This window comes from Hemiscyllium ocellatum, chromosome 5, assembly GCF_020745735.1.
Source record: "Hemiscyllium ocellatum isolate sHemOce1 chromosome 5, sHemOce1.pat.X.cur, whole genome shotgun sequence".
Lineage (NCBI taxonomy): Eukaryota > Metazoa > Chordata > Chondrichthyes > Orectolobiformes > Hemiscylliidae > Hemiscyllium > Hemiscyllium ocellatum.
In genome coordinates this window covers 109,563,734-109,576,050 of record NC_083405.1, presented here as the reverse complement: position 1 = coordinate 109,576,050, position 12,317 = coordinate 109,563,734, and the positions used below count along the sequence as shown (strand labels likewise).

Below are 12,317 nucleotides of genomic sequence, written 5' to 3'. Positions count from 1 at the left end.
GCCAGAATGTCAGCAAAGTATCCTAATGTTTGAAATGTTCAAAGAAAAGAGATAATGCAGATGCTGATAAATTAATTAAAGGAAATTATTTAAGGCTTTTATTTTGTTTAAGGCTTTAAACTGTTGAGCAAATAATCAGAACTTTGATAAGCTTCGAGAAACGAAACTGTATAGAACTTCAGTTTGACCAATTTGGAATCTTGCATACAGCACTGGTTGCCACACTACTAGAAGGATATGGAGGCTTTAGAGAGGGCACAGAGATGTTTTACTAGGATGTTGCCTGCTTTGGAGGCTATTAGCTATGACAAGAGATTGGACAAACTTGGTTTGCTTTCATATGAACATCAGAGGCTGAGGGGCATGCTGATAGAGGTTTACAAAATTGAGAGGTATGGATAGAATGGATGGTCAGAGTCATTTTTTTCAGGTTAGAAATGTCAATTACTGGGGGAAATAAAGATAAAAAGGGGAAGTTTAAAGGCGATGTGAAGGGTAAGTTTTCCTTTATGAAGAGGGTGGTAATATGCTGCCAAAGGATGTGGTAGAAGCAGATACAATTGCAAGAGGCATCTTGATAGATATAAGAATAGGCAGGGAATAGAGGTATACAGACTGCTTAGAAGCAACAAGTTTTAAATTTAGAAAGGAGCCATGTGTCAGCATAGGCTTAGTGGGCCGAAGGGCCTGTTTCTGTGCTGTCCTGATCTTTGTTCATGGTTCCTAAACAACAAAATTGTGAATCCTGATTAGGTATTTAGAGAAAAACAGAAATAACAACCTCACAAAACCAAATAAAAATATGTTTTGCCTTAGATTCATAAATGTGTATAATGGTTTTTAATGGGAACATAGAGAAAACAAAACACTGCAGTGTGGTTGCATTGTGCAACAATTAAGAAAATCGATGCTGTAGTTTATCATTGTAAAACTTGATACATTGGACTTACAAGACAGAAGTTCAAACAAAATAAATTTTAAAACCTTAAGGAAAATGAAAAGGAAATATGTTGTAAAGCTCAACATCAATGTAAAATTTCTTCCTTAAAACTTAATCTGTGTATTTATTAATGTGTATTTATAGAAAATAGCATGATGTGGACTATAAATCCTGAGCTTCACTGTCAAGGATTGTCAAGAAAGGGATCAAGCGGTGGAAAATTTGAGTGCCCAAAATTACTGCTGAGCTTTTAAAATAAAAATGTAATCATGTCTAATCAGAGCATGTGAGGGGACATTGAAAATTATCCAGAGTGCCAAAAACCGGAAGGTTGAATGTTTTGTATTTGTTCAGACAAGAGATTAACAAAGCAGAGCACCAAGGAATGACATTATGAAGGGAGAACCAAATATAATCAGTGTGATGCTCAGGAGTATGCAAAAATCATTACAGAACTTCGTCAGGAACTGTAATTGCTACAAGAGCCTCATAGAATCCAATGGTTAGGGTGGTATAGTTTGCTGAAACATGAGTCATTTCATACCTAGCTCATAATGTAATCAACGAGATCTGTTAGATCAGCAGGGACTGGATATTTCAAGGATATTTGGAAAATTTTCAGAACCACTGTCTGGAATCGATTTGCACACACACACAAAAAAATGTGTCTTTCATCTTATTTGGTAAATGTTAGGGAGGTGTTTGTGTTGCTCATAAGTATAACCCGGCAGTTTCTTCAGAAGCTAAGATTGTTGGTTTGGTGGACACAGTTAGAATGTTGTTTTGTATACTCAGTGATTCTTTTTCAAGGTTTAAATACTTAATCCTCAAATTAAAAGAACCTTTGATGTCATACTCTTTACAGGTTTTCTCTGTTCAAACAATATTGCTGAGAAACATTTTTTCTAATTGTCAGGGTGGATCACCATCTCCATTTGATAGAAACTTTGGAACTAAGATTTCTGCCAAAGCCATGCAATGGATCACAAATAAACTAACAGAAACCTACAGACAAGGTAATATGTTCTGGAGACGATTGGTTTGTAATTTTAAAGCCTGTAATGAATGGAAGATTTTATTGTTTGGTGATTATCAACTTATTAATTTATGGTTTAAAATTTAGCAACTCTTTAGGAACTTTAACAGATGCTTCCTGCAATCATTTTTGTGACCTTATGAAGAAAATGATCTCTTTCTGCAATCTGATCTTCATTATCTCCATTCTGTCACTCCTGTGCTGTTTTGTTCCCAGTATCATAATTTCCTTTGTCTGTTACTACCCACTGTTATTGAAACACTTTCTAATTCATCTGAAAAATGTAATTCTTCTCTGCTGCTTTCTGGCTCTCCCATTGAATTCTTTTGTGTCACCTAATCAATGCAGTACCTTTTGAAGAAGGTCACTGGTTCCAAAATGTTAGCTGTATTTCTCTCTCCTCAGATGCCGCCAGGCCTGCTGAGTTTCTTCAGCAATTTCTCCAGCGATTTCCAGCATCCATAGTTCTTTATTTTTTCAACAACTTTTGTTTGTCAGCAAGGTGATTTAAAGCCTCATAGCAGACTTTAGAAACGTGCAAAAGTAGAATTTCCAATATAGGGTGAATGCATTCCACCTGAAGGGGCATACTTTAAGTCCTGAGGGCTTAGGTATACAAAAAAGCTAGACCTGTGGGTATTCAGATGTTTACACTAGTACTGCTCCAGCTTTCACTGTTAAAATCTTGCATCCTAGCAGCATTCAGCATTAATACATTTCCTACTATTGATTCAGCAAGGACTACTGAATGAGCAAGAATATTTAATGATAGGTATACTTTCAGCACTACATTTGTAAATCAGTGATTGCTCAATTATCAATAGTTTCTGTGCAGAGGAGATGACCTGGGGAGTGCAGTGAGAGAGGGACTCACTGAAATCCTTGTAGAGGGAGGAAGAGAGCTTCTTCAAGGAAGGCATCCTTGTAAGAGGATTCGCAGTAGGTTAAAATCTTCGAGTAAAAAATGAGGTCTGCAGATGCTGGAGATCACAGCTGCAAATGTGTTGCTGGTCAAAGCACAGCAGGCCAGGCAGCATCTCAGGAATAGAGAATTCGACGTTTTGAGCATAAGCCCTTATTCCTGATGAAGGGCTTATGCTCGAAACGTCGAATTCTCTATCCTGAGATGCTGTCTGGCCTGCTGTGCTTTGACCAGCAACACATTTGCAGCTGTGATCTCCAGCATCTGGAGACCTCATTTTTTACTCAATTATCAATAGTATTGAGGGCCAACTAACTTAATATGTATGATTTTCATCAATATGCCATCTTAATGTTACTTAGACCCTCAAAGTGAGATTGTGATTAAATATCTGCGCAGCATAGGTTTGACAGAAGTACCAAGAGCTCCTCTGAAGTAGAGTGGTAACCAGCATGAATCACCATTAAACGTATAGCCATATTGCCACAATCCTCCTCACCACATCTGAGAGATATATCATGGCCCTCTGAATGGCGCTTTCACCAGGAAGCTAATGCCCCATTTGATTTTCTGCAATCTTGTCATGGTTGACAGAAAAACCTGTACAGCTGTCAACCCAAGCCTCTGACTTACCTTGTCATCCTTTATACTGCTTTCAACCTCCACATTGTTCTCCTTGGTCTTTCATTTTGGTTTCCAATTTGAATAAACTCTCACTATGTTTGTTTAGTTATTTCAGAATCCAACTGCAGAAGTTGAAACAGGAAACCTCACAACCTTTAAAAAGTACTTGGATGAACACTAGTAGTGTCATAATAGTCAAGGCTCCCGAGTGTGGGGAAAGTGGGGGACTAGTGTGGGAGTAGTATTTTTGGTGGTACAGACTCGAAAGGTCTCCTCTATATTGTATGATTCTGTTATTCTAGAAGTAAACTGCTGCTTGCGATGTCCAAATACCCATTTCATATCAATGTGGATAGGCAATCAGTACAGTGGTCTTTTGGGTTATACATACTAAGAATGAAGGACCTCTGTAGAGATACCTCTCCAAAACAATAGTGTAATTCTATTGGTAAGTTAAGTAACAAGATAAATCTATATGTATGAATAGATGAAATTCTGACAGAATGTAGATCTTACTCACTTGGAATCTAAATAAATATATCTGAATCTGTGATATGTTGATAACCATCATGTTAGAATATTAGGTCTGCAGCTTTATGAAGAAAGTATTAGGAAGGCCTCTGAAAGATTTTCATATAACAAAAATCAACTGAGAAGTTGAGGTCTGGCACTTGACACAATTTTATTCTTAAAAATATCAATGTGAAAAGAATAATTCAGAGAAAAGTGTTATATTAAATTAATCTATTCCAAAGGACCAATAGATTAATGTCTTACATGAATTTAGTCATGTGAATAATGTAGTGTAGGTGCGACCAGGGAGCTGTTAGTGAAACCAGATAAGTATTGACATGTTGATTCTGGCACCTGAGTGTCACTGAGCAGGATATGTAATGAATCTTGCTCAAAATACTTTGCAAAACTGAGTGTGGATCAACAGAGTTAGCAGTAGTATTAGGCAGTATGTTAATATGTAAATTCAACAGTGACGTTCAATGTCAGAACAAAAGGAGGGATCACGGGGTGTGATTTGTATTCTGACAAATTATGTGTAATTGGAAACAGTGTAGTTAATGGTACTTTCCTATGCCAATCATGTAGTAATGGAAGTTTCACCTTTGAGGCTGGATTTCACGTCATTGAAATGAATGTTTGGCTTTGTACTGAGTAAAGCCATTACTCGACACATCTAATGCAAAACTGTACAGTATTTTTATCAGTAATGGAGACACTAAAATAATGACATTAGCTCAGAAGTAACACTTGTCAATGTTTCAGGCACAGACATCCCAGCTGGTATAACAGCTCATCTGAATGATAAGATGGCTCAGTGGTTAGCATTACTGTTTCATAGCACCGAGGACATGTGTTCAGCTCCAGCCTTGGGTGACTGCCTGTGTGGAGTTTTTATGTTCTCCTTATGCAGGTTTCCACCCTTTGCTTTTTATCCCACTGTACAAAGATGTGCAGGTTAGGCGGATTAGCCATGGTAAATGTGGCCTATAGGGTGGGTCTGGATGGGGGAGTATACTCTTCGGAGCAGACTGGATGGACCGAATTGCCTCCTTCCACACTGTAGGGATTCCATGAATGCCATATTGTTTGACTCTATGGATAAGCTGTGAATTTAGCCAGGTTGTAACGAGAACAGATTCATCATTGTCTCAGAGAATTAGAGAAGAAAATCACTTTGCAAGGTGGCAGTTTGTAGCAGGGAACCAAATAAGCTTTTGACTATACAGTCTGAAACCCCAATAGTCATCAATTGAGGACCTCAATGTGATGCTTAGCTATTACGCGAAATGTTCGTTTTGCTTTGAATTTAAGATTTAAAAAATGTGAAAACCCTGGACTTCTCCTTTGATGTCTACCTTGGTCTGCAACATAACTGCATCACTTTTGATTTGGGTGCAGAATTTAAACAGTAGTGCATAGATGATACATTGTCATTGTATCAGGGTTGTACAGACAGCTGCATCATTGTTACACACTTTAGAAGGATGTTGAAAGTTTATGATATACTTGTACCACTTTAGGTTAGATGAGATTTCTAAATTATTTTGAAGAAATTTTTTTTTATAAGATTTTGATGAATAAAAGGAGGAAATGGGTCATTTTAATTAAAATTTGTGAATTAAAACATAGACTAATTGTATTTGTTTATGTGAGAAATTACTGTTGTGTAACATATCATAATATCTTAAATTTAGAAAGCGAAATTGTCTGAGCTATAAGTTTCCATGTGATTTCAACTGATGCCACTTCATTTGGCAGGAGGCATGATTTAAAATAGGGCCAGGGAATGCACAAAGTTTTTTCACTCCTGAGCTGAAAACACTGATCCTTTCATAAAGGCTGCTCAATTCATCAACACACTCAGGACATACTCAACTAGGATTAACTGCTAAAATGTGCAGGCTTGTTGAATTTTAACATGTTAACTGCTAAGTTACCCTAAATTATGGTTTAGTTGGATTTCCCTTCAACATAAGCTCAAGTAGTTGCTGTATATGTTATTCTCTGGCAAATTTGTTTGTTACAAAAGTTACGTTAACCTATCCCTGCTTTGTCTTGTTTTGCTTCCCTCGCTGACACCATGGAATGCATAGATGAAGGTAAAGGCTTTTGTTTATTAACAAGATAGTGATATTAACTCTCTACTTTGTTAAAGCTATTAAAAGCTCAGTCCAAACTTTACAGATATTTTCTCCTTAATCACTTTACGTTTGAGGTCAATAATTCAATATTACTGGTACCTTAATTAGAGTTACTGTTGACAGGAATTATAAGCATCTTGCCACTTTAAAACCATAATACATTCAAAAAATTCAATAACTTGGTTTTGAAAAAAAATCAGACAAGTATTTGGGTCTGTAAATCAATTAAGTAAATAAGCTAGAGAGAAACATATACACAGTTATTTGCCAGTGAAGAGCTTCGGTATTGCTGAGAAAAGACGTTTTGTCAAAACTTTTAGTCTTGCACTCATCAGGATATTCATAAGAATACCGTTGTCACAAGATGGATAGATGAGCCTGAGCTAATTGTTCACCAGGCAAACTTCATGCTGAAATTGGTTATTTCATGCCATCCTGCAGGATAATGGCTCCCTGGATCAAACTTTTTGTTGTATGTTGCACTCATTAAAAGGCCCTAAGGCATGGACTCTTGGGTGCTGAATAGTGTCCAATCTACCTCTGATCTCAAACATTTGAACACCTTGTAGACCTTGCTGTCTTATGCTGCTCCTATGTAATACCAACACAAGTAGTGTTAATCACTGACAGGATGCTGCCATCAAGCTAAATGACATTTCTTCCTATCTCACAAATTAGTAATGTGGTATGTAATTATTAATATTTGTGTGATGCCAGACTGGCAAACTGCATTAAATAACATGTCTTTTTTTGATGTCTATGCATACCAGCTCAGTCTTGCAAACTTTGCAACTGTGTCCAATACTACATATGATTCTGCAATGGGATAATATTTGCTGGATAATCCTGCATGTGCAAACAATTATACAGATAATTAAGTTAGGATTATAAAATGGGCTAATGGTGTGACATGGAAAGCAACGTATATTAGTGCACAGGTATATGTTTTCTCTCTCTCTTTGCAGACAGAAAGAAAATGTATACACATTGCGACTGTGTCTACTGAACAAAAGTTGTGCCAGAGATTCTGTGGTTCATTTCTCAAGACGATGCCTTGACTAATCAGAGTTGATGTACCTAGTGTGCAATTTAACAAAGTCTAGCTGCTGTCAATCATCATTGACTAGTGCACTCTCCAATGCTTCTGCCAGAGTCTACTTGCCAAGCAATCAGCCCTCTCTTATCATAGAATATAAACGTCAGCTTTCTTCTTTAATTGATTTTTGTTATGAATCATTGTGATGAGATGAAAACTTTGACAAAATGCCTTTTTCAGTAATGATTACCAAATGACTATTAAAGTACTTGACTGTGTATATGTTAAAATATTTGTCTTGTTTCATGAAGACTATTCTGTTCAGAGATAATACAGGACTGAAATGATTGACCTTCAGTTCATTTATGGCATAGCCCTTTTCGGAACACTGGTAGTCTGTGATTTGCTAAGTTCTCTTAAGTTAACAGCAAAACATTTACTACTTTGAGAAAAAGAAGCAAAGCACTCCTGTGCCAGGAATGGTAAAATCACATTAATCCATTCCTCCTAGGTGGGCAGCTTCTGCATTTAACCCCTGGTTATTTTCAACAATCTGACATATTACCATCCATTGGATATTGTACAGAAGATAATAAGCAGTAACTGCTTCTAAGTTAAACATTATTCTTGGTTCATAGTGGTTATGTAATTATGTCCCAGTGTCATAAAAGGACTTGTCAACATTATTTTAAAGGGTTTATAGCAGCGAGACTTCCATTCCTGGTTAGGAAAGATGGTCTAAGTCACTTAACAATTTAAAATCTTTTCTTTGCATATGATGAGGTCAACTAATATAACATTTAACCCTATGAACCACTCAGTACCAATTTTTGAGCGAAATCTACATGTTTTTAGTTTTATTTATTTTCAGTAATCCAGGGAAGGTGGTGACGCAGTGGTAATGTCACTGTCCTTGTAATCTAGTCAGCCCCCAGGCCAATGTCGTGAGAATGTGGGTTTGAATCCTACTGTGGTAAATGGAGAGATTTGAAATCAATAAAAGAAAGCTAGTCTAATGGTAACTATCGTCAATTGTGGTCTAAACCCATTTGGCTCGTTAATGCCCTTAAGGGAAGGAAATTTGCCATCCATATCTGGTCTGGTCTATATATGACTCCAAACCAACAACAATGTGGTTGATTCTTAACTGCCGTCTAGGGAATTATGGATCAGCAATCAATGCTGGCCTAGACAACGATGTCTACATCCCATGAACGCACAGAATAAAAATCACATGATTGAATGCTTTCCCGCAATATTACAGAGTATATATTTTGGCCCAGTGTCTTACTGAAGTTGATGCATGTGTTTTACTTCTGGTTCAATTTTCCAATCTTTTCTTTCAATGCTACCACCCCCATTTAATTTAAAGAAAGATGGCTGCAGGAAATCCAATATGATTACACTCACAGAAGATGATTTGACCTAGGTGCTCCATCTGTTAATGGAATCTGAATACAAAATGATCTGACTTCAATTGTACCAAGCGCAATGCACTCCTAAAGTTATGTGACTTGCTGTCAGACTAAGTGACTTCCCGTTCTGTGCACTGAACTATTAAAGTGCACCTAGATTCATACTGCCACCCTGAAATGAGTTCCGGTCAATAACTGCCCACTTCATATTTTATATTTATATTCACTCTGTATTTCATCCTATACAGACACGTATGACCATGATCAATGACAAGCTATCCTTTCTGCAGCATGTTTTACTTTTTGCCCAAGGTTGTTTCCCACACTCCACAAAACAGTACTTTGAAGACTTCATCATTGACTCAGTTCCATCTGTAGTCAAAGCACAGTATAAGGTAGACATTCTCTGCATCTATGCTTATACTTTTGCCATTGGCCAATTTTACTTATCATTACAAAAAGCCCAATTAAAACAGAAAAGCAGGAATCAGCTCTCAGATATGTCACTTTCCTATTGGTTTACTGGGCCATATCTACACCAAGTATAAAATCTGAGTAAATATGTAAATGCAGGCAATTGTTGGTTGTATACTGAACTGGAAATACGTTTGAATTAAATGTAGTGTCATTTTACCCTATGCTCCCCCCACCAAAACAAATTTTGTCTTTTCTTCCTGTCACTGTGTAATGGCGAGCCTCCTGTTTTCACATGCACTGCTCCTACTGATACAGCTTACACTGAGATACTCAGGCAAGGTGAAGCAGAATGGGCACATAATCTGTGGATGTGAGAAGAAATAAGTGGTGATCTCATTGAAACCTATAAGATTCTTGGCAGAGAAGCTAATTCTACTGGCTGTACTGTTCCGAAGTGGGGATCTCAACCTAAGGTTATAGATTGGGCCTTTTAGGGTGTGTGAGGGAAGAAATCTTTATAGCTGTAGAAATACTTGGAATTCTCTACCCCACAGGGCCTTGGGTGCTCAGTTTTTAGAACAAAGGTTGGAGTTAATTAGATTTTCAGACACCACGAGGATTGAGGGATATGGGGATAAGGTAGGCAAATGGATCAGCAATAATCTGTTTGCAGAATGAACAGGCTCACAGGCTTTATGGTCTTTTTTTTAACTCATTCTATTCCCTCTTATGATTGATGAACTTATGCTTCAGGACCACTGACTAGGGATAACGGGTATAATGTTCTATGGTTAAACCTTGAAGTAATCTTCATGAATAAACATGATTACATTGTTGGCTCCAGCAATATGAATTTTGAACAGAGCTTATGATGATAACATTTCCATGATATGTTGCTTACTTCGTCTACTAATGATCTGTTCCACACACCTCACTAGTGTTTCAGCTACTTCTTGTTCTTTAAAAGCCTCTTCCTGTTTATACATATAAACGATGAATTTCAAATATAGGAAGTGTGGTTTGTTAAAATATTTTTAAAATTGTGCAGGTCGTGTATTTGCAAATAGTGCAGACAGTGCATGTGTACTGGGCATGCGTAGACGGACCTTGGTGTTCCAGCCTGTGACAGAGCTGCAGGATGAGACTGATTTTAAGTAAGTCACTTTTTTGAGAGATTTCAGCTTTGTTAGAAAATTTACCTTGTGCAATAGTCTTCCATTACCATAACATCAACAGATTATCGGCTCACCTTAGCCTATCTGCTGCTAAATCATCATCCATGTTTGTTTTATACTATTCCTGGCCAACCTCCCAAATCTCCACACTACATAAACTTTAACCCAACCAGTCCTCTGCTACCGTTTCCAAATGTGCACCAAATTCTATTCACTCATTATTCCATGCTTTCTGGATTTGACTTTGAAAACATTGGCTTGTTAGATTAGATTACTTACAGTGTGGAAACAGGCCCTTCGGCCCAACAAGTCCACACTGACCCGCCGAAGCGCAACCCACCCATACCCCTACATTTACCCCTTAACCCTTACCACTATGGGCAATTTAGAATGGCCAATTCACCTGACCCGCACATCTTTGTGACTGTGGGAGGAAACCGGAGCACCCGGAGGAAACCCACGCAGACACGGGGAGAACGTGCAAACTCCACACAGTCAGTCGCCTGTGTCGGGAATTGAACCCGGGTCTCCGGGCGCTGTGAGGCAGCAGTGCTAACCACTGTGCCACCGTGCCGCCCACAAATTCCTCCATGGTCTTGCTCTTTGCTAGCTTTGTAATTTGTTCCATGGTTTATGCACTCCTCCAGATCATTGTTTAAGGATAAATAGTAAAACTTTTAGGACTGACATGAGAAATTTCTTCACCCAGAGAGCTGTGGAAGTCACTACAGAAAGTGGTAAATGTCAAAACATTGTGTTTTCAAGGAGGAGGTAGATGTAGCTGTTGAGGGATCAAAGGAGATGGGAGAAGGTGGGATTAGAACTCAAGGATCAGCCATGATCATCTTGAATGATAGAGCAGACTTGAGGGGGTCAAGTAGCCTGCTTCTAGCTCCTTAATGATGAAATATTCCCAGTCCTTGTTCTGCTCTTGACACACGGTTGAGCTGATTGTGATTTGTTGGCTAATGTGTTGTCATTGAGTCACATGGCCATTTTGTGTCATAAGCCAAGGGATATGGTGGGCCACAAAGTTACAAATTGTAGTTGAATACAATGCTGATGTCCATTGGAAAAGATTTGAGTTTTAGAGGCCAAGTGATTGCAAAGTTTATATTACAGAGTTATCCAATGTTACTCATTCTGTGTTAAACCATTTCAGAACAAATTTAGATTGTGGTTAGAGGAAAAGTACGACAAAGCCTATTTGGAGCTCAGATGATTATTTGGCCCATTCTGTGCTGCAAAGATCTTCTAATTATTTCATAACCAGTTTACAGTTGAGGGAGGAATGGCGGTGAGCTTTAAAATGCAATAAGTCGTTGATGAATGCTGATTTGTCAACAATGTAGAATCTGAACTTCAAGATTCTGCTTTGAATTTCAGGCATCGAATTCCAAAGGAGCAATGGTGGCTGAAGCTCCGCCCACTGATGAAGATTCTAGCTAAATACAAGGCCAGCCTTGATGTATCAGATGCTGGGCAAATGGAGCATGTCAACCGTCGCCTTACACAAGATTCTCATCATTTTATTGCTATTTAAAATTGTGTCAGAAAGATCCATCAGATATGCATCTGGCTCAAGTAGTCTAAAAGCCACTAGTGTTTATATGGTTCAGCAGAGAATAATTGTGAGTTCCAGTTTGTTCTGTACCAGTTAAGTGTGTTGTACCATCAATTTAGATTGAAATAAAAGCAGCCATCCTGTAACGTCCTTACACATTTGTTCTAGCTATTCCCAGTTATCAGTACCAAGCAGAAAAATTGGTTTATTAATACTGTCAATCCACATAAATTGCCTTGCTTGCGTGGAGAAAACAAATAAACATAAAACATTGCTTTTCATTGCACAGCATTTCTATATTTATTGTGTAGATCACCTGTAGATGAGGCAATATAATTTTGTGAAAGAGATTCAAAGATATATTTATGTGATGAATGCAATGAATGTGGTGTAGTGAAGTGAATATATTGTTTATTTTCCTCCAGCTTTAAATAAAATTGCTATGGCTGGTCCTACAGAAACTGTATCCATTGACTTTTTCCAATTCTGTACATAAATGAAACTGTCTTAAGATATTCTAAAGAACATTGC

General features: G+C 37.8%; 1 protein-coding gene across 3 annotated transcripts in view; it reads left to right on the top strand.

The window, feature by feature from the left end:
• The window catches only part of LOC132815823 (ATP-dependent 6-phosphofructokinase, platelet type-like), a 127,525-nt gene extending 115,341 nt beyond the window's left edge, over positions 1-12,184 (top strand). For all 3 annotated transcript variants that reach the window (XM_060825104.1, XM_060825101.1, XM_060825102.1), the window contains 3 exons: positions 1,857-1,956; positions 10,096-10,201; positions 11,609-12,184. In XM_060825104.1, the coding sequence (XP_060681087.1) occupies positions 1,857-1,956; positions 10,096-10,201; positions 11,609-11,765 (363 nt within the window). In that variant the 3' untranslated portion in view covers positions 11,766-12,184. The remainder of the gene's footprint in view (positions 1-1,856; positions 1,957-10,095; positions 10,202-11,608) is intronic.
• The last annotated feature ends 133 nt before the right edge of the window (positions 12,185-12,317 follow it).